Here is a 23,258-nt window from a genome sequence, read left to right on the forward strand (position 1 = left end):
TGATGAAGATGGGACATGCAAGGAGGGAGGCATCCAAATCTGGCTCTGCTGCCTGTCAGACCATGACGGAGTGCAAGGCTGGGCGGCTCAAATGCCAGGGGGAGACTGTCACCCTTGTCAGCATAAGGCCCTGAGATATACAGAGTAAATAAGATACATTATGGTTTATTTTGCTTATTGCCATGGGATATGTCAAAATGTGTCAACTCTTGGGCGGGACATAGTTTGAACTTTGTTCTACCAAATGTAAATTCTGCTGTGAAGTCCACTGCAACTGATGAGACTCTGTCAGCTCTGAATCAGGGCTTGAGGCTCTTTGTTACGCAGAGCTGCACTTTCTGCTACTGCTCATGACAGGGCTCTTGCTTAGGCCCTGGACTTAGCACTGGCAAGTTTACTTCACATTTCCATCAGAATTAAAAAATGTTCCTGAAGTGCAGTCACCAAAGTAGCATTTATAGTGATGGATTACAGTGTCTGACATTGTAAATACATTTTTCTTAAAGCTGCACAAACATATGCATGCACTGTTTAGATTTAGATTACAAAAAAGTAAGGCTTTACAAAGCAAGACACATGATTCTTCTCTTAATAAAGTAACTTCTTCCTACTGTGCCTTATTCAGTTGAGCAAACAGTATGCACAGCACTGAGCCTGTCATTGAGCCTGAAGCTCTTAAAGGTCAAAGCAATGTGCATTAATAGTAAAGCCAGCTTAAAGTAATGAGAAGATTTCTATGCTTGCAGCTTCTCATACACAGAACCACTTAATGAAAAATCGCCATTTTACATTGTCATAACTATCACCATGAGCTACATTTGTAAGTGCGGGTGCAATGCTTCCTCACATAAACCCTACCCTCAGCTGGAAAAGCTTTGCTTTCCATGGTGCCTTCCAACCCAAACGATTCTATGATTCAGCCAAGTTGGTCTTCTGCCCCGCTTGCTTGGCTTACAACACAATGGGATTGCCTGCTCTTGTGCTTTTAAAAGGTGGTTCTTAAAAACTGACCAGCACTCATGGACCCCTAAACCCTCAAAAGCAGATTCCCAGGGGACACTGCTAAGTAGCTCCCTGAACAGCTTAAAGTTTGCTCTCTTGAAGTCCAGGGTAGCAACTCTACTGATATTTTTTCTCATTACACTGAAAATTTTAAACTCAACCATTTCATGATCACTGTGGCCAAGACAGCCACATACCATCACATCTCCCACGAGTCCTTCTCTCTTCACAAACAACAAGTCTAGGAGGGCATCTTTCCTAGTTGGCTCCCTGAGTACTTCTATCAAGAAGTTATCTTTCACAAACTTTGGGAATTTCCCAGACTTGCTCATCACAGCAGTATAGAATTCCCAGTTGATATCTGGTAAGTTGTAGTCCCCCATAAGGACAAGGGCTACCGATCCTAATATATTAGGCTTATTTCTACTGGTTTTCAGATTAAACATGAGTGCCCCAGTTTTCTCCAATGTTTTCTTCTCTGACCTTCCACTTCACTGTAAACATATGTATTTTTTTTCCCTGAATGTTAGATCTAAAGTATAACTTGAAATGTATGAACAGCAAATATTTGTGGGAAGCAAATACGTATTTCTGAAAGAAAATCAGACCCCTTATATTTACCTAATGCACATTTTGTGCACAGCTGTTTATTTATTCACGTACTCAGATACTTTCTAAATGCAGCATACATGAAAAATTTGAAAATGTACTGTACCATGTACATGCTGTACCAGTGTTTTTAACACTAACAGGTGCCAATCCTGGATGGGTCTTGTAAAACCAGATTACTTGCTTACCTTTGGAGACAGAAGGTGCAATAAGGCATGCATGTGTGTTTCTCCAGCTACCCAGAAGTCTTCTGGGAGAAGAACAACATCAAGTCACATTCTATGGAATGCTTGGTGAAAAGTAAAATCATTCACATATGCACTTGAAGCATAGCTGAGTAACACATGGAGGGCATGTGATGGCAGAGATATAACTAGGCAAGCATGTAATTCTACATAAAAAGTGAGAAAATTGAGAGGATAAGGCAGCCAACTGTTTGGATCTAACTTTACATTTTGAAGTATAAAAGAATTAACATTGTTAGTTATATTTAGACACTCAGCCCTGGGCTTCCAAGTTAGCAAATTTCAGCCATAATGTCTGGGCTTAGATTTAGTCTGTGTCTAGCTATGAATCAGACAAGCTTTTGTGGCTGTTTTTTTTAAATAAAAAGAAAAGAAAGAAAACATTGCTACTACTGCTAAGTATGTAACTGTGTGAGCTGACACAGGCAGGACACAGGAACAACCACAAAACCACGGATGAAATGCAAAGAGTAAATTTATTCTCATTACCTCCACAGCAGCACCCGGGCAGAGGCATGCAAGCAGGGACACAGGTACCATGGAGCTTGGTCCTTGCTAGCAAGAGAAAGAAGAACATTTCGAACCTGCTGCTTTCACCTGTATATCAGGGATTTTCGCAGGCATAGTTTTCCACTGTGCTTTGCTCTTTCCCACAGCAGGGCAGGAATCTCAAGGATGTTCAATAAGGTACCTCTGAGTCTCTCACAGGCCTGTGTTATCTAAACACAGATGTTCTACTTGTCAAGTACACAGAGCTACACAACAATTAGTGCAATATATGTGTTTTTCAACACCCCAGCTGCAAGTCACTTGAGCGTGTTTACAATCCTCCTCACCAATCTTCCATTATATTCCCACAGTAACCATCCATGTGTATGCACCTGGATAGAGATATACACACATATATACAAATATGATTGGGCAACATTTGCTTTTCTTTTGATCAGTAATAAATCTTTTTGATTTAATGTGCTTTAGAATAATCCTGAAAATGCAAGTCAGAGACATACATTACCCTGGGGAAGGATGGATGTTTAAAATACCAACCTGTCACTGCAAGGCAAGTTTGTAAGGTAGAGGCCATAGCATTTATTTGGCCAACTAACATAATGGGAAAAGCAGACAACATTTGAACGCAGAATTCGTGAAGATCTGGCCTTTTTTTCCAAGCATAAAATTAGACAAATGTGTTTGTCTGAGAACATGACAACCAGGAAGAATAGAGATACACTTATGTTTTTATATTTAGAGGCCTCTTATACAATCATAGCATCACAGAAATATGGTTGGGGTGAACCTCAGAAGATCATCCAGCCTATCTTCCTCCCCACTACAAGATCAGCTACACCTAAGCCATTTCAGACAAACATTTGCCCCGTCTCTTCTCAAAAACTCCAGAATCATCTGAAGGAAGATTAAGTCCAGTGCTTTGCACTCTGCACTGGTACAAAAGTTTTCCTAATGACTAACTAAAATGCTTTCTGCTGAAATTTAAGGGGAATGTGGTTAAAAGCTGGGCCTTTCCACCTGGAACGTGATGCAGACTACAATTCCGGACTGTGGTGGCTCAAATACTTTTTGTGCATCTCCAGTGAAAATTTTGTTCATGGCTTGTGTGTGCATATATTTGTGCATGAATAGCGTAACAAAGGTTTAAGACAACAGTATCAAACAAAACAAAATCAATATATGTTGTTTGCTATCAAAATAAAACTAACAAGGCAAGAATATTTAGTTGTTATACAACTGACAAGAAAATGACTATTACCTTGTAAAGGAACTTGCAGCTTTCTCCTGTGCACCCCTTCTGGTGCTCAGTCCAAATTGCCACACAACCACCTCTGCAAGCTTGAGGCTAGCCAGTGGAATCCCCTTTGAGACTTACTGCTTTGGTGCAACAATGCCCCACAACTCTGTAATGTGTCCAAGTATAAGCATTAAAAAAAAAAATAGGGAAATTTTAAAATTCTGTAAGACGCTGTTGCACTGTATAACAACCATGTCCCAGATTTGTAGCTACCTCTGCCGTACAGAGGTATGTTGCCCCTGTTCCCCTAGCAAGATGTAACAACAAAGAAAGATTTTAGTGGGGTTTCTTGTGGGGAAGGACCCAGGATCCTTCCCAGCTATCCCAAGGTAAAGGTTAAATGCAGCTGAGGAAGTGAGTGGGAAGCTCTTGCTCCTGCTATGTTTGTGATGGTAGTCATGCTTCAGCCATGATCTACCTACCAAGTATTAGTGCCACCCTCCAAGCATTTATCAGTGGTCTGAAGACTATTATCTGGTCTCTCTGTCCAATGCTAAGGAGCGGTAATAAAAAAATATTGTTCTTCTAATGTAACTTACCTATATGAGCACTGCTCATGAGCATTGTAGAAAAGATGTTATGTGATCATCAGTACGAACCTATTCATGCCATCATAAAGAGAAAGGATGAGCAACTATGAAAATTTCTAATTCAGTACTGAGAAAAACACCCAGAGGCTGTCTTTAGTGTGAGTTTGAATAATTGATTTTTATTATTAAACTCTGGCATTGTTTTCAGTGTGCTACATGTGAGGTCATATTTTGTGCTGCTTTTTATGGAAAAGAAGAGTCTGAATGCATGGAAAGAGTACATCATTGTGATAAAGGGGCTCTTCCCATTGAGGACTGGCTATAGGAAGTAGCAGTAACAAATGTATTTTATACACATTGTATAAGCTTTGTTATACAAAGAGGTTTGATAATTTTATCATTTCCACTATATTTTAACAGGCAATTTCCTAAATTAGTGACAGCTGTTTAATTTTCTTCTACCCATTTTCATTTTAAACAAATAGAAAGCTTTTTGTATTATAATCATTAGTTTCTTAGCAGCCTTTTTAATAAGCATTGCTGTTTGCTCATATTTTCTGTTATTGTCATAGAGATTTAAAAACTGTACAAATAATATTCTTTTCAATTTATTAACCTAATTTACTGTTACTGTTTAGAGAGTTTTTACAGAGTTGTTTAGGAGGAAAGTTTTAGTTGAACTATACTGTCATCTTGTGGTGACCAATGTTTCTGGTTCAAATTCACACATGAAAGTTTTTAAACTGAAGAATCTGGATACCATACAAATAAAGTTACGTTTCTTGTGGTTGCTTGGTAAGAGATAGGGCAGCTCAGGGTAGTTTCTTCCCCACTAATTCCAATGAGGTGTCTACCTCTGCAAATCAAGATGATATCCAGAAACAAAGGCATCCAAACTGACCCTCATGAAAATTTTGTCCTTGAATTCCTCAGTTCTCCTGCAGCCTTCCTGAGACATTGTTACCTAGGTCAAAGTGTTCAATATCCAAGAGGACCTAAAAGCATTCCTTTGATATAAGAGATTACATTTAGAAATAAAGACTTCAGCTTGTCTGCATCTCTGAAGATAATTGGTATCAAGCACCAACTAGCTTCTAGCATATATCAAGCTTAAATCTTCACCATTCCTATCCCTTGTAGTCATCCTCACTTGCACAAATGGTGTTCCATATGTGCACAAATAAGTGATGCCAATACAATGACATTAGACAGAAATTACTTGGATATCGGTCTTGCATTTGCCACACACAAGTCCTTTCAGCAGTGTTCAAGCTTTGTAGAACTGATACAACTACTCTATTTTGGAACAAATCTCACCATAGTCACATCAGGGACTGCATGGCTGTACTGCACCCTGGCAATGGTGCTACATAGTATGACACCAAATCTATGCAAAACAAATGCCACTGATGTTATTTGGTGCTCATACCCAACTTCCTCTGTATTGCCTAACCAGCCCTGGTTTTGGTCTCCCTATCTCTGAGCTGGACTTATCTTTGCTCTGCTTTAGTTGTGGGGAGGGACTGGAAGTGGGTGATTCTCCTCTTCCCCATCAAAGTGACAAGACAGAGCAAGGAGGTCAGGAAGGTCTATGGGCCTTGGATAGGATTAGCTTGAGGCAGAGGGGCTTGTACCCCAGAGGGATGGAAGAAAAAAAAAAGGATTGGCATGTCCAGTGTTGCATTTTGCTTCAGTTTTTCAACTCCAACCAGATCGGACAGGCTGCAGAACATGGTGTTAGGGGATACAGAAAGGCACCCACCTCCACAGTATTCAATAAACCCTGATCTAGATGCATAATAGGATCACAGTGTTTGATGGCATGACAAAGAGTTTCTCCCATCACTGGACATGGCTGGACCAAAAGTGCTGTGCGGAAGCTGCAATGGGACACAGGCTGTAGTGACAGACTGCCGTTTCCTACATCAAAAAGACAGTCCTGAAATCCAGACACGTCACCTTCTAAATCGTTTGGACTACTTCCCATGCATCAAAGCAGAAGGATGAATTAGCCAGTGCTGAATTTAGGCTGGTGCCATTCAGCAGTTGCTAGTACGTGAGTCTGTGGATTTTGAGCAGCTTGGAGTTCACTATTGGCACCCATGACCTGCACAGGGGTTAAGAGCTGGGATGGTACTGGATCAGCCACAGCTTTGCCCATTCCCTACCCTAGAAGTATCCAGTGCTCCTGAATACCGAAGACGACTGTATGATGATATAAAAAAACCTACTTCCTTTCCTAACAGATTTGAAGACATGTAAATGAACAAGATTATTTTTATCCCACAAAGGACAAGAATAATTTCTCTGGAAGAATATCCTTGCAGGCAGCCAAACCAACATACTTCCTTTGGAGGGTGTTGCCATGGCATCTGTCCAGTGTCTTCACATCATCTTCCAGATTTCTGAGATCTAACGAGAAAGGAAGAGGAAAGGAGGCACTAGTTAAAAGACACACGGCAAGGTTGCTGGGAGAAATATGACCCAGTCCAGCCTGTAGAATGTATTCATACTTTGAATTAATTGGGATTTTTTTTCTGTATGGCATTTCATTCATAGGACACTGAGTTTTCTCTTTTGATTTTTGGCAAGAAAGACAGAATTGCTATAAAAATATTAAGAGCATTAAGTCAGTCAGGGCAAAATTAATTTTACCTAACTTCAGTCATCTATGTGCCTAGCCTAAGGGGGCTGTCTAGGCTCCTGTTAGAATTAATGGAAGAAGGGTTCCTCCCAGGGATGATTTATCCAGCCTACTTCAGACAACTAATTTAAGATGGGATGATTTACCCTTTGGAACCATTTATCGCTCTCCTTTAACTACAGTGGGACCATGGATGGACTAAATGCCTGGATTTTCAGGTGAAGTAAAATGAATATGAGCAAAGACCTCTGCCTTAGGTGTTATTCCAGGGATAGAAATTGCCAATCAAAACGAAAGAGCTGAGTGAACAACCTGGGCCACACATTTGTGCATCTGGAAACAATGCAGCTAAAGTCAAAATGGCTTTTTGACCCATCCCTCAACCTCAGCGGAAGTCAAAAGCCTCCCAGCACATAAATCAGTGCCAAAGGAATTCAGTGAGAGGCCACGCTCAAAAAACAAGTGAGGATAAATTAATATCAAGACAACCATACAAGGCTGTTTTGTCCAGGAGTGAAAATGCAGCAGTCAGACACGGCTTAATTGCTTTGGGGATTGTGCCATGGGATGATGCCTTTTTCTGGACAACAACCTCCATGTTACAGGGGTTCAACTGTCCACACGTTCATCGTGGAAGAGCTCCTTACAGTTTGCTGGCTTGTGGCAGGCCCAGACAGCTGCATTTTGGAATAACTGCATTTTTAGTCAGCTTCAGTAAACCAGAAGCAGAAGGAATGAGATCTAGTCTGCCAGATAAATATATACTTTTATCAAGAGCTGTTAGACAAGGTTATATAATTCTACAATCAAGGTTAAATAAATTGGTTTTATCATCAATTTCTGACTTTGTTTGAGACAAATAGGTGTTGAACTGGTGATAAGATAAACACAAATTTCTTCAAGTTCTCTCTGTACATGTTATTTCCCCCAAATTAACTCTTCTAAGATAAAATTGCCTATAGATTGTGAGTCTACTGAAGATGCGTGGTAGGCTGGCATGTGAGAATTTAAATGGTGCATCTGAATAAAAACCGATTTTGTATTAATGATGCCCATTGCGATGCTTTAGACTGCAGGCAAACTGTCACATGGTGTGGGGGGAGCTGGGGGGGTGGGGAACATGGACAAGCAGAGCATGCAGTATGGGCTGCATATTTTTTAAGGCAGTTCACTTTGAAAGTATGTATTACAAGCAAGAATATCCTGTCCCTGAATTTCAGTCATGAAAATAGTTTTCACTTAATATGGAAATAGGACCAGGACTTGATTCTGCAGCCTTAAGTGGAGCTGTAGGTACCTGTGAATAGCAGCATGGGCACTATTGCAGAGAAGACACATTAGAGTTTAAAAATATGTGTCAGTAAGGCAACTTACGTGTGTTAAATATTTTCTTGACCAGGTAGAGACATATTTACACATAGATACCCCTTAGCCATTATTTCCAGGACCAGTCGCACCATGGCCTAGGACACATTGCGACACCCTAATAAACACCAGTTTTAAGGTGGTATCACCAGGGACAATGGAGCTTTTGGGGCCTGGGCCCCTGATACAGAGAAATGATTACTTGTTTTGAGACTTATTTACTTATAGCAAACTGCTTAGCAACTTATTTACTTACTTATAGCAAGTTATAGTATTACTTACAGTATTTTTGAATATTGCTAAGAATCCTGCTTGCCCAGACTGTTCTGTGGAATTTTACCAAGGACTACTGTGTCCATCAAAACAAAGCAGTTTACTGGGGAAATCTACCAAGAACTGCAGTGTTCAGCAAAATATCATGCTTTTGTCCTTGAGGAACAGGTGTGCTCTAACTAGTTGGGTCTTGGTAATGAGTAAAGATAGCCATGTACGGATGGTAGAAGTTCCATTGGTTCTCTTAGATAAGATAGAATGAGTAAACCGGCTGAAAAACACTCTTGTTATTCAAGAAATTGGCCAAGAGAATCTGCACATGCTCCGGGGAAAAAAACAAGGTGAGGAGGACTGTGAGCCTTCCTCCCAAAGCCCCCCGAAGACGCCCCCCAGGAGGCAATGCGCAGGTGCAAAGAGAACATAAACTGCTGACATCAGCCTCTAGAACTAACCCAGCCTTACTCATGCATATGTATGTTTGTGTTATGTAATCCAATGAATATGTATAGCCACACTCGATAAGTTTTTGGTAAAATGTGCGGTGGGTGTGCAAGCTTTGTGGAGAAATCCCCTTGCACCCCGGCTGGAGTAAAACATACCTGCTGTATAACTCTATTCGAGTTGTAGAGTCTGTTTTCCGCAAGTCACCCCCAAGGGACTCACCCAGGACACCAGGGCTTTCAAGGAAAAGGGCCACTCACACGGAGAAGATTCCTAAACACAATCCGGAGCGAGGCCAAGCCAAAGAGAACACTCGCTCTCTGCCGTGCCAAGCCTCCCCAGTCAGGCCACCAGACCAGACCAGACCAGACCCCTTCGCCGCACCTAACCGGACACTCCCAGCACGCCCCCGGAAGCGCTTGCTGGGCCATAGCGGAAGCGGGGCGGGGTCCGGCCTCTTTGGTGCTGACGCCCGGAGAAGATGGTAAGCGCTTGGTCGCGGGGTATCTGCCACCATCTGCTGTTGCGCTGGGTCCTGGGGAACCGAGGGCATTGTCTGGGGCGTAGGGCGCCTCTGTGTTCTGCTACGGCTGGGCTCGGTTATGGGGCTGGGGCCTGAGCCTGAGGGCCTGGCGGTGGGCGCCGCTCCTGGCCCGAGCGTGGGCGCGGGGTGTCCCGTCCTGGATGGAGAGGCCGTGGTGGGGTGCGGGGCTGTGCTGCCGCCTGGGCGCCTTTAGGGTCCCCTTCGGAGTCTCCTGTGCTTGCTGCGGGCCTGTCTGGGCCGATGCTCTCCTCAGGGGTGAGGTAGCCTTTCAAATAACGTAGCAAGAGGGGGTTTGGTTGCCAGAGCCTCTTGTGGTGAGTGTATGGATGATCAGCGTTACATAAATACCTTTCTTCAGGAAAAAGCAGTTTACTGTTTAACGCTGATGAGTTTGGGGAAGATGAGAAGGGAGTTGAAGATAACCACTCCGTGGCTTCGTTTTATTTCAGCACTGAGTGGGGGGTAGGAATGGTGAAGAGAGATGTAAGGAACTGATTTCTAAAAATGGAGGATACCTATAGGCAAAAGTGAGTTGGAGCTTCAGAGTTCAGTGTGCCTCTGGCATGTTTATTGGATTTTGAATTTGTGCGTGTTTTTAAGAGGAGCTTATGCTTTGAGTCACGTGACTTGCGACTGCTAGTGATATTTACAATGTGCAATGTCTTGAAATGTTTTTCAGACAAAGGGTACATCATCATTTGGTAAGCGACGAAATAAGACACACACCTTGTGTCGTCGATGTGGGTCCAAGGCATACCATCTGCAGAAATCTACCTGTGGGAAATGTGGTTACCCTGCTAAGCGTAAGAGAAAGTGTAAGTAACAGACTTGAGTTTAAAAACTCGTGTTTTCTTTTGCTTCTGGCAGATTGAATAGTTTTGCTATTCAAACGTGCTGTGCAACTAATTATTTGGTGCAGATGAGTAACAGTAACTTCTGTGTTCTAGATAACTGGAGTGCAAAGGCTAAAAGACGCAACACCACTGGTACTGGTCGCATGAGGCACATAAAAAGGGTCTACCGTCGATTCAGGTATGACATCTTATTACAAACTAGTGTAATGTGAAATATTGCATGGATTTCACTGAATTATAAAATTTGTCATTCAAAGTTAACACTCTTATTTAGTACGCTTAATATGATATGGTCTTTTTAAATATATTGTGGAAATAAATGATGCCTTATATCTTCAAAGGAATATGCTGCCAATTATAAAAAGCTCACTCATTGTTAATACATAGGATGTATAGCAAGCTCTGATGTTTCTGTTAAGTGTAGATAGTACAGAACACAGAGGGTATTGTAATAAAATGCCCACACTTAAAAAGGTATGCTTTGTGTAGCATTGTCTCTATTTGTGAGTCAGTGAAATTGCTGGTTGCACTGAAGTGTGGGTTTTTGTAAGAGAGAGTTCTTGAAATGCATTCCAATCCCCTCTCACCCACAAAAAATGTTCAGGATTGAAATACTTAAGTAGTCGCTCTCTAATTTCGAGTTCAGTTAGCAGTAAGTAACTAACATCAGATTCTGAGTTACAGATTTCTGAAGTGTGTTATAAAGCTTTGAGTTGTACTTATGAGGTGCTGTATTGTTAAACTCACTAAGAATTTCTTCTGTATGACCTCCACGTTCTAAAACAGAGCTCTGTAACTTCTGGCCTGATACACCAGAAAGCTGGTTGAAAAATACTAAGCAATTCAAGAGTATTTTCCTAAAAACATAGATTGGATTTAATAGTAAAAACTAGGAGTCTTGTAAGTCTTTACCTAGGTGTAGTTAAGGGATCCATTCATCTGTTTGGGGTTTTTTTGGTGAGTGCAGTTTTTCCCAGCAGCAGCCAGAAAATACCTTACAATGTGCAACTGCAGCCTGATTTCCACCAAGTGTTGCTGAAGTATAAATGTCATATCCAAAAGCAAGCTTGGGGCTGACTCTTCTTTTGTCATGCCTGTCTTAATCTGGTTGGAGACATAGAGGATTTCTGTAAGAAATTGACTTGCACTTCAGTACAAACAAATGTGAAATATTTTGCTGAGTTGCTTAATAGAAACATAAAGTAAGGCGTGCCTTCAGTGGGTGTGCTGTATCTGACTCAGTCTTGCAGTGTTTACTCAGTTACTGAAATCTTCCTGTTTGAAGAAGTCAGATTTACTTAAGAGAGAGAAAACCATACTGCTTATTCCAAACAGCTTGTCAATGATGTTTCTTACTAAAAATGTCTGAACATATGAACTCCATAGTGATTTCACTGCATTACTGAGAGAAGCTGAAAAAAGCTGATGAACTTGATCTAAAACGTTACTTGTTAGAAAATAACCTGGAGCAGAAATCACCCTTTCAAAATTGGTAACCATATTTCTACTTGTAGGAATGGATTCCGTGAGGGAACCATGCTGAAGCCCAAGAGAGCAGCTGTTGCAGCCTCCAGTACATCGTAAAGACTCATCTATTTGTTAAAATAAATGGTCTTATCTACAAAATGTGACATTTTATACATGTTTTACTTCAGTGAAATATAGGATTCCTGAAAATACATATGTTTACATGCACAAGTTCTTGATGGTATGCACTGAAGCAATTCATTAAAAATAATCCTTTAATGGACTTTTCATTTGATAGCACCTCCACCTTGAAAAGAACCATTATCTCTGTGCTGAACTTAAAAAGCAGCTTGTATGTGTTGCTCAAAAGAACTCACCTGCAAGAGAAATGGAATATTGGCACTATGGAATGAGTTTTATTGTGCCCTAGCAGTGAGAGTCAGAATTTATCTCAAATATAGTGTGGAGGTTTGAACTCAGCCGGCAACCAGAGGCCATGTGGCCGGCCGTTTGCCTCCCCCTCCCCCCTCTGGTCAGATAGGGTAGGGACAAAAGAAGAGAATTCATGGGTTGAATAAAAAGAAAGCATTTACTAAATATAACAAGAGAACAACAGTAACAATAGTGAGTCCAAAAAGAAACGGGTAAAATGAAGCAGTGGCTTACCGAGCGCGGTGACCGCCCCCCCACAGCAACAATACCGCCCGACAAGCAGACAGCCTGGGAGAGAGAGGGAGAGAGAGAGCAAGCAAGTGAGCCTCAGAGAGAGCTCGCCCACCTGGGCATGACATCACATGGTATGAAATACTCCAATGAAAATTAACTCCATCCTGGTTGAAACCAGGACAGTCTCCAGCCCTTATTCTATACTCGGTCTGTAAGGCTGAGGAATGAGGTGGAGCTGGCTCAGTTGGTGGAGCAGGAGGCTTTGGAAGTGGCACAGGAATGTTGCAAGGCACTAATTGCAATAACAGGGTTATCTGACAGTCCAGTTCATTGGCTATTCTCACCTAAAATCAAATCTCCCTGAGGCACACATCGGACCTCTCCATCCTTCTGCATCACCCACCAAGTGCACCCAGGTCCTTGGGCAAAAGTAATCCCACACATGGGTTTACCTTTGCCCACTGCAGGAGTAACCCAGACGGTCTTCCCCAACATATTCCTAATGCGCACTACGGGGGCTTTATCCCCATCCACGGTATGTAGGAGGTTTGATTGAGCAGGGCCAGCTTGCTTGGCAGATCCTCTGGGATTGACTAACCAGGTGGCTTTTGCTAAATGCACGTCCCAGTGTTTGAAAGTCCCACCCCCCATTGCTCTCAGTGCAGTTTTCAGCAACCCACTGTATCGCTCAATTTTCCCAGAGGCTGGTGCATGGTAGGGAATGTGATATATCCACTCAATGCCATGTTCTTTGGCCCAGGCCTCTATGAGGTTGTTTCGGAAATGTGTCCCATTATCTGACTCAATCCCTTCTGGCGTGCCATGCTGCCGTAAGACTTTCTCCTCAAGGCCTAAAATGGTGTTCAGGGCAGTGGCATGGGGCACGGCATAAGTTTCTAACCAACCCGTGGCTGCTTCCACCGCTGTAGGCACATAGTGTTTGCCATGCGGAGTTTGTGGGAGCGTGATATAATCAATGTGCCAGGCCTCCCCATATTTATATTTTGACCATCCTCCTCCATACCAAATGGGCTTTAACCGCTTGGCTTGCTTGATCACAGCACATGTCTCACATTCATGGATTACCTGTGCAATAACATCCATGGTTAAGTCCACCCCTCGGTCACGAGCCCATCTATATGTTGCATCTCTTCCCTGATGGCCTGAGGAGTCATGGGCCCAGCGAGCCATAAATTGTTCACCCTTATGTTGCCAGTCCAGATCTACTTGAGCCACCTTAATCTTGGCAGCCTGATCCGCCTGTTGGTTGTTCTGATGTTCTTCAGTGGCCCAGCTCTTGGCTACATGAGCGTCTACATGGCGTACTTTCACAGCCAGATTCTCTACTCGAGCAGCAATATCTTGCCATAATCCATCAGCCCAGATGGGTTTGCCTCTGCACTACCAGTTGCTCCGTTTCCACTGCTGTAACCACCCCCACAGGGCATTGGCCACCATCCATGAGTCAGTGTAGAGACAGAGCACCGGCCACTTTTCTCGCTCAGCAATATCCAAGGCCAGCTGGATGGCTTTCACCTCTGCGAACTGACTCGATTCACCTTCTCCTTCAGCAGCTTCAGCAACCCGTCCTGTGGGGCTCCATACAGCTGCTTTCCACCTTCGATGTTTTCCCACAATACGACAGGACCCATCGGTAAACAGGGCATATCACTTTGCTGACGCGGAAGTCCCGGACACAACTTAGATGATCAATGTGATCAAGTTGATGCCACTTTATTAAAGGTTACACAGCAATTTATACTCTATCACAAGCTTCACGCGCCGCTATCTTATTGCTAATATGCTAAAGCTACTTGTTCACGCGCCCTTCTGCCCTCTATGATTGGTCCCGGTGTGGTGTCCACGCGCTGCTCTCCCCCCAGGTAGACCCCCTGTTTTCGACATTCCAACATCTTTATCTCTTGGGCAGGAATGTAGTTTCTCAGGCCGTCTCGGCCTTGTTTATGTCCTTGAACACAGCTGCAGCTTGCTGTTACAGTGAGGCCCCTTGCTCTGGATCGCTCATGATATGTCCATTGTTTTCCAGCCATTCCACATCGCTTCTCATTATCCGGTAGCTCAGTATATGGTAGGGCCTCTTCAGCACCTGCTACCTCTTCCTGTGGCACCATTCCAACATCTTTACCTTCTGGCCAGTTTGTGATCACATCCAATATTCCCGGATGGCTGGGGCTCCCTATTCGAGCCCCTTGTGTGATTAATGCGACCCATTTACTCCACGTGGCATCGGCTGCATGGTGTGTAGAGGGGACCCTCCCTTTGAACATCCAGCCCAGCACTGGCAGTCGGGGAGCCAGGAGGAGCTGTGCTTCAGTCCCGATCACCTCTGAAGCAGCTCGGACCCCTTCATATGCTGCCAGTATCTCCTTTTCGGTTGGAGTATAGCGGTCTTCTGATCCTCTGTATCCCTGACTCCAAAACCCCAGGGGTCGACCCCGAGTCTCCCCTGGTGCTCTCTGCCAGAGACTCCAGGTAGGACCATTCTTCCCGGCTGCAGTGTAGAGCACATTTTTAACATCTTGTCCTGTCCGAACTGGCCCGAGGGCTACTGCATGAACCATTTCCTGCTTAATTTGCTCAAAAGCCTGTCGCTGCTCCGGGCCCCATATAAAATCATTCTTTTTCCGAGTCACTTGATAGAGAGGGCTGACAATCTGACTGTAATTTGGAATGTGCAGTCTCCAGAAACCCACAACACCCAAGAAAGCTCGTGTTTCCTTTCTGTTAGTTGGTGGAGACATAGCTGTTATTTTATTAATCACCTCCATTGGCATCTGACAACGTCCATCTTGCCATTTTATTCCTAAAAACTGGATCTCTTGTGCAGGTCCTTGGACTTTACTACGCTTTATGGCAAACCCAGCTCTCAGAAGGATTTGGATTATTTTCTCCCCTTTCTCAAAAACTTCTTCTGCTGTATCACCCCATATAATGATGTCATCGATGTAGTGTAAATGTTCTGGGGCTTCACCTTGTTCCAGTGCAGCATGGATCAGTCCATGGCAGATGGTGGGGCTGTGTTTCCACCCCTGGGGCAGCCGATTCCAGGTGTATTGGACACCCCTCCAGGTAAAAGCAAACTGTGGCCTGCATTCTGCTGCCAGAGGGATGGAGAAAAATGCGTTGGCAATATCAATCGTGGCGTACCACTTGGCTGCCTTCGACTCTAGTTCATATTGCAGTTCCAACATGTCTGGCACGGCAGCACTCAGCGGTGGCGTGACTTCATTCAGGCCACGATAGTCCACTGTCGATCTCCACTCTCCATTAGACTTTCGCACTGGCCATATGGGGCTGTTAAAGGGGGAGTGCCTCTTGCTGATGACTCCTTGGCTCTCTAGCTGACAAATCAGTCTATGGATAGGGATTAGAGAGTCTCGATTGATGCGGTATTGCTGTCGGTGCACGGTTGTAGTGGCAGTTGGCACCCGTTGTTCTACAACCCTCAGCAATCCCACAACAGCAGGATCCTCTGATAGACCAGGTAACACAGACAGCTGTTTAATTCCTTCTGTTTCCAAGGCAGCTATACCAAAAGCTCTGGGCCAATCACAATGGGGTGTTTTTCCCACACTTTTCCACTTAGGTTCACCTCGGCCTCCAATACAGTCAACTGTTGAGACCCCCCTGTCACTCCTGAAATACAAATGGGTTCTGCCCCTTTAAAATTTGATGGCATTAGGGTGCATTGCGCACCAGTGTCCACTAGAGCCTTATACTGCTGAGGGTCAGATGTGCCAGGCCATCGAATCCACACGGTCCAGTAAACTCTGTTGTCCCTGTCCTCTGCCTGGCTGGAGGCAGGGCCCCTCTAATGTTGGTCATAATACTCGCTAACGACAAATGGGTTAGTGTGGTGTGCACGGGTTTCAGCCTCATCTTGATCACTCACTTCTTGTGAATACAAGTCAGGAGTTCTTCTCATAGGATCATGAGCAAAGTTGACCTTTCTGCTCCATTTGGGCACTTGATTACTGGAAACTGGAGCAGCATTTCTTCTGAAAGGACCACGTTCTGTACTTGTTCTTCCTTCCAGCTCACATACCTGCTCTTCTAGGAGGTAGGTCGGTTTTCCATCCCATTTCTTCATGTCTTCTCCATGGTCACGCAGGCAATGCCACAGCTTCCCCCGTGGTGTGTACCGGTTCTCTCGAGTAGAGAAACGACTGCTCCTAATAGCCGAGATTCTGGTCCGTGCAGGTGGGGAGTAGGACATGTTCTCCTTAAGTTGCTGGACATCTTGAGATAATTTGTTCACAGCCACAATGATGGGGGAAGAGACACTTTCTTCATATTGTCGTAGTCGGCGAGCCAGTTCATCCACTGCTGGTCCCTCTTCGTCTCTCCAGTCCATTACTGCTGATGCACTGGCATATGATGAGGGTGTGCTCCGTACAAACTTCTGCCACACGGGCCGGGTGCATCGGACTTCATCTGGATCTGTGGGTAGCCGTGCATTATCTGGGTCATAGTAAACTGCCTCCTGCACAGCTAGCTCCCTCAAGTGTTGAATGCCTCTTTCCATAGTGGTCCACTTTCTTGGTCGACATGCAAAGTCTTCCTTGAAGGGATACCTCTCCCTCACACTTGACAGGAGTCGCTTCCAGAGACTGAGATTTTGTGTCTCCTTTCCAATGGCCTTGTCAATGCCCCCTTCCCTACACAGGGATCCCAGCTGCCTCACCTCCCTGCCCTCTAGTTCCATGCCACTGGCCTCGCTATCCCAGCACCGCAGCAGCCAGGTAACAAGTTGCTCACCTGGATGGCGGCTGGAATCTTTTCTTATGTCTCACAACTCACTCAGGGATAAGGATCGGGTGACTATCACTGGCTCTGCCTCCTCCTGTTCTCGTGATGGGCCTGGTTCATCCTCACCCTGTACACTGCGAGGGGATTTTCTTGTGTATTTCTTCTTCTGTCTGGGAGCAACTGACACTGTTGTGGGTTGGTTCTCTGGTTCAGCTGCAGCGCCTGTCCTCGGGCTTGTAGTGGCTGCAGTCTCTGTTACTCTTAAATAGTAGCTTAACCATAAACAAAACCTGAACCACATGCAGGAAAACACTAACTCCTAACATCACGGCAAACATGTTTTTGTCAACATTCCACAGATATTTGAACTCCCCGAATTTCTCAAACACAGCTGTAAATAGCCCCAGGGCTGATGACCGCATGCTATCATAGATGAGCATCACATAGTACAACAGAAACAAAACCTTAACCCACCTCTCACGGAAGGTGAGCAACAGCATGGGAAACACGTATTGCAAATGAGGTGGTAAGATCTTAAGGAGCCAAGCAATCCACATTTTACCCGTTTTGTTGTCATCTCAAACAAAAAGAAAAGCCTCAGTGCCCCATGTTGGGCGCCAAAACCTGTGGAGGTTTGAGCTCAGCCGGCAGCCGTGGCCGGCCATTCACCTCCCCCTCCCCCCTCTGGTGAAATAGGGGAGGGACAAAAAGAAGAGAATTCGTGGGTTGAATAAAAATTAAGAATCTACTAAATATACCAAGAGAACAACAGTAACAATAATGAGTTCAAAAAGAAAATAGGTAAAATGCAGCAGTGGCTTACCAAGCGCGGCGACTGCCCCCCCCACAGCAACAATACCGCCCGACGAGGAGACAGCATGCACGAGAGAGTGAGAGAGAGCGAGCGAGCCCCAGAGAGAGCCCGCCCACCTGGGCATGACATCACATGGTATGAAATACTCCAATGAAATTTAACTGCATTCTGGTTGAAACCAGGACATATAGTAACTTGAATAATGGCTGTAAGTGCTGTTCTGGGAGGGAATAGTTTAAGAAGGATTCCCAGTCTTAGCCATTGTTCACTGTTCTGTGGCTCTGAAAGGCCTGCAAAAGTATTGCCTATTCAGTGGGTCATTGTTGGGTAAAAATAAACTCCCAGGTCTGGAGCACACATACTGCCAGACATGAAAGGACCAGAGATCTACTGTAGTTGAGACAAGTTACCCAAAGGGTCTGGGAAGGTCAGTGTGGAAAATTGTCAGACAAATAGATCAGTTACTTATGCTGAGTGTAAGCAATAAATGGTAGAAGTCAGTGACTTGGGGGTACATTTAAATTATGGATTGATGCCTGATAAACTTGCACCCTACATGCTGTGTTACTGGGTCACTCAGCTGGCTCTCAAACTCGGCTTTAAAAAAGTGATCATAATACGCTGCTATGAAAGTTTTGGGAATTTAGAAGATAGTAATCACTGCAAGGGTTTAAAGGATTTTCAGATGCCTTGAAGAGAAAATATTTAAAACAAAAACAAACCCCACCAAAAACTTCTGATACTTTAATCTTCTGAGGCTGTTCTATGATTCCTTTGGTTTCATCATGAATTTCCAGAAGTAGCATACTGCTCTGTCAGTACTGAAGGATCAACAAATGTATTGGCTTGTGCAAATCACTGAAGAAATTTTCAGCCAGGTTTGCAGTTGGAGTGCGCCTGACTGTACTTTCTTATATTTTAAATTAAGTATAGTTAATGCTTTTGGATAATTGAGTGTATCTACTTAGGCTGTTTCTAAACAAGGAATCTTGCCCTGCTGTTTTCTTAGCATGTAACAAATACTGTACTTGCTTTGCATTCATTTGGTCCTCCTGAGAGTGAAAGTAAGTGGTATTGAAGCTGTTAAGTTAAAAATACATTTTGCATATATTACATATCTATGTATTCACAGGGCTCAGGAGTTCATCTAAAAGATGTTTTTTGATATACTGGGAAAAAAATGTAGGAGGAAGTAATCATAAATGTTTTGTTATTCTTGGAGGGAGAATAACCCCTTAGAGCATCATAAAACAGGTCAGCAAGGCTCTAAGGGCTTGTTGAACAGTGGTACAGTTGGACAGTGGTATGGCAGGTATTCTGACTATGGGAATGAAAACTTGCTTTGCAAAGTTTTATATGATCTTTATGTAATGTGGGATTTCTGAGTGGCCTGTTACTCTGACCTGCAAACATGATATACTGCAAAGGCAAGTGCTTAGCTCTTTGCTGCTGCTACCTGTTAGCTCCTCAGCATGAATTATATTATGCTGTACTATGCTCCTGAAGAATGAGCATTTGTATAATATACAATATATCAAGGTAATAGCAATTGAAACTTGCAATGGCTTGCAGTAACTTTGAAAACTTACAAACTGCATTTCGGGTAATTTTACCTATAGCAAGAATTAATTTTATGTACAAGCAGTTTGACAGCTGCTGCATTTTCAACTGTTTAAAAATTCTTGTTGAGTGGCAGGAAATCAGTTAATTTGGGTTATGTTAAGCCTATTCAGAAGAGCTCAGGTAGCTCACCATTACATGTCAGTCATAGTTGGACTAAAAGCTTTACTGGATATATATTCTAAAGCACTTCAGTTCTTTGTAGTGTTTTCTTAGATGTCAAAAGGTAGACTGCCTTGGTGGTTTTTCAGTATATAAATAATCTTTTCTTGAGATCTTGTTATAATAATCTTAACCAGAGGATTATCAGTTAGAATTGAACCTCTGTATAGTGTTTTGATCAGCCCCTTTAGGTATAGAACTATTACCATACATGGTCTGTAATATGTTTGATTTTTGCATCCTTCATACTGATACATATGGCACAGTTAATCCAAGAGACTATTAGATGGTACAGTCTAAATTACATCAGAAATTATTACATTTCATATTCAGTGTAGCAAGTCTCACTTTTTAGACAGAAGTGTATCAGATTAAGGTTTCTCAAAGGCAGAGAGGTGTTCAAGTGATTGTGGCAGAAGATTGATCAGACTTGGTATGTCTAGCTCCAAAAGTGTAACTGCATGACAGTTTAAAAAGAAAAAAAAGATCCTTGTCAGCTTGACTTTAGGGTCAGAGCTTTTTTTCAGTCTCAAACTTGTAAGTGGGAATTCTGCTTATTGCCATGAAGCAGTATTTCATCTGTGTTGGTTCATATTGAAAGTATGACAAGACCTAACACAGCTGTTAAATGCATAGCGAGCCTTAGGTATCGGGCAACTAACCAGAGAGTTACTTTAAATCCAGAGTTCTGGGTTTATAGTAGAGTGGAGTTTTGTGGGGTTTTTTTATGTATTGGCTATTGAGGGTAAGAAAGAACAAATGCCTATACCAGTACTAATGGTTGTATGTTGCAGTTAATAAAACTAATGTAGTCCCTTAAAGGTAATTTAGTCTTCTAGTACCCTTGTACTTTCTGCAAAGACATGTAAATAACAGTACCTGCTTTAGATAGGTTGTGTGTGTGAACTGGCAGATCCAATAGGGTGAATGAGCTACACCTCTATCACTGTGAGATTGTTGACTCCATAGCAGGAACAGCTGGACTAGGTGTTTCACACTTTCTGACCCCCAGCTATTTCTACCATCCAATGTGATAGCATAAAGTGGTGCTAATTTCACTTTACCTATGAGTTGAGATTAACTCCTTTGTTGCTGTATTGTGAGGGTAGTATGGAGATCAGTTTAACTACTTTTTCCACAATGACACAAGCAAACAAAACCCACTAGATTTTTGTGATCCCTGGAAAAAGGAGAGGTGGGATATGTCATGGGATGCTCTAAGAAGAAAATGTTGGGGGAAGAAGGGTGTTAGTCACTTTTCCTAATGAATTTACACAAAAAAGGTTCATGATTTGAAGACCTAAGAGTAAGTTACTTTCCTATACACAGCCATAACTACTACACTAGATTCTTAAGCTTCTCTGCTCTATTAAAATTTGATTCAGAGCCTTAAATGAGAACCTTTGAGGTCTTGGCCTTACACTATAAATGTGGAGGGTTTTTTTACTCAAAATATCAAATAAATTGTTTTACTCAGAATGTATATAAACTCCCTCACCTCATGGGGCAGTTGACATAGGCTGCATCCATAAAAGCATGTAGACAAAGCAAGGTAAATTCCAATGTAAATATTTTTTTTAGGTGTTTCATAAGGTAAACAGGTTAATGAATGTGTTAAGGCAGCAGTCCTCAGTACAGGTTGTGGACAAGCTGGCAGAAATGCAATTTGTTCATGGAAACAATCATATTTCTTGACTAATAGGGAGATCAAAGTTCTAGGATTTTCTAGAGAGCACTGTTTTCTTAGTAGTGTTATCTCTTGGGTGCCAGCAAATTGGGGACTATTCTTTATGATAAGGTATTTTATATGTAGATAATAGAGATCTTATGTATAGGAAAATATGCTAGAGGACAAAGGACATAATTTTATAATTGCAGTAAAGCTGGGATAAATAATGCATTTAATCTTGTTTGTTTTCTTATGGTAAACTTACCAAATGATCCTCTAATGGTGTATATGCAAAATAATAATTACCTGAACTTAGTACAGATCTTTGCCTATTTGATTGCTACTGTTAAACTGTGCTACATAAAGGGGCTGTAGTCATGGCATGAGGTACAGTATGTTGCCTACTATATCAGTAAATACCACTGTCTGCAACTGTTTCAAGTGATTGCTGTTGCAGTTGTTGCAATACTGTTGTCCCTCAAACAGGTTTGTTACCTGGTGTGCAAAAGCCGATCTCACACACAGAGCTGATATATCAGTTTATTCCATAGTTGTGCAAAGATGGGTGCTAGGTGGTAATTCCACAAAGCTGGCACACCACACAAAGGAACTACAGCCTATTTATCCTATTACATGATTAGTAAAAACCTATCTAAGTTTGCACTCATTGGTCCATAACTACCATTCCACTTGCTATTGGTTAGCTCTATTTAAATTAGCCTCATTCACTGTGTAAATTAGCATGCATGCTCCTTGCAGGTGTGTGGGGGGGGCAAGTTTTTTCGGTCTTGAATTAAGTCAGTGGTCGAGATCTCCCCCTGCTGCCTTTACTTTTCCCCCAGTTTCCACAGATTTTTGCTGACTTCATGCTTCTTGGGCAATCATCCCACCTCTGTCACCTTCTGGGGCATGCTCACCTCTTATCCGTCTTTTATCTCCTCTTCAATGGTAAAGTCGTTAGCAAGGCTTGGATCCTATCAGGCTTACACAATAGAACCACAAAGTATTGAGCTTACACGATGGAGCCAGTGATTAGTGGTCCTTGTGCTTGATGAGAAACAAGCTACAAGGCTACAATACTGCTGTGAGGCAGCAAAATATTACCAGATGGGAATTACAAAAGAGGAATTGAGACTGAGATTTTTGGGATGCCAGGTCTTTAAGAACAGGACAGGTATTTGAAAGCACATATTCTGAAATCACTGGTTAGTACCCTGACTATAACACTCTTTCTCTTCCACATATAATGAGGGAAAAGACCATAAAGGGAACACAACAAGAACATATTAACACATGAAAGCTCATACACTTTGCAATAGAACAATTAATTGAAACTTGTAAAAATCTGTAAGCACCTTCTAGAAAGTACGAAGAGGAGAATCTTGATGAAACAAAAGGGGCTACAGAAGGTGTAATAAAACTCAGTTTGTGGCTAATGTGATAGACAGTAAACTGTTTGTTCATCAAATTCCATTGAAGATACTGGGAGCTCGTGACATGTTATTCCATAAACTATGTTGGCCTAAGCTTAATCTTAACTATTACACTGTGTAACGACTAACTGACTGCAAGTGCTTATCTAAGTTGAAATGCTGAAGCAAGGACTCCTACTAGGCAAAAGACTGAAAAGAGGGAGAAAGGGAAGAAGGACAAAGGGGAGAAAGACAAAGGGGAGAAGAAGAAGAAAAAAAAAAAAAAAAAAAAAAGGGGGGTAGTGTCTATATTCTGTAAGATATAAACAAAGACTTTGTGAGCCACTCTCAGGAAAGTAGGAAA

The 23,258-nt window shown here is 42.8% G+C and overlaps 1 protein-coding gene, 1 long non-coding RNA gene and 1 other non-coding gene across 3 annotated transcripts; 2 read left to right on the forward strand and 1 right to left on the reverse strand.

Annotated features, from left to right (window-relative positions):
* Nucleotides 1–4,345: 4,345 nt before the first annotated feature.
* LOC141917644 (uncharacterized) lies at nt 4,346–9,204 on the reverse strand. The gene is made up of 2 exons (XR_012621387.1): nt 9,075–9,204; nt 4,346–6,605 (listed from the first exon to the last, which is right to left on the reverse strand). It is a non-coding gene; the product is annotated as an uncharacterized LOC141917644 (long non-coding RNA).
* Nucleotides 9,205–9,289: 85 nt separating this feature from the next.
* Nucleotides 9,290–11,940, forward strand: LOC141917642 (large ribosomal subunit protein eL37-like). The gene is made up of 4 exons (XM_074810996.1): nt 9,290–9,400; nt 10,140–10,275; nt 10,408–10,492; nt 11,829–11,940. Exons 1-4 carry the CDS (start codon nt 9,398–9,400, stop codon nt 11,896–11,898), a joined length of 294 nt encoding a protein of 97 aa, XP_074667097.1. The 5' UTR covers nt 9,290–9,397; the 3' UTR covers nt 11,899–11,940.
* Nucleotides 11,648–11,728, forward strand: LOC141917870 (small nucleolar RNA SNORD72). Its single transcript, XR_012621487.1, has one exon. It is a non-coding gene; the product is annotated as a small nucleolar RNA SNORD72 (small nucleolar RNA).
* Nucleotides 11,941–23,258: the final 11,318 nt, after the last annotated feature.

This window comes from Strix aluco, chromosome W, assembly GCF_031877795.1.
Source record: "Strix aluco isolate bStrAlu1 chromosome W, bStrAlu1.hap1, whole genome shotgun sequence".
Lineage (NCBI taxonomy): Eukaryota > Metazoa > Chordata > Aves > Strigiformes > Strigidae > Strix > Strix aluco.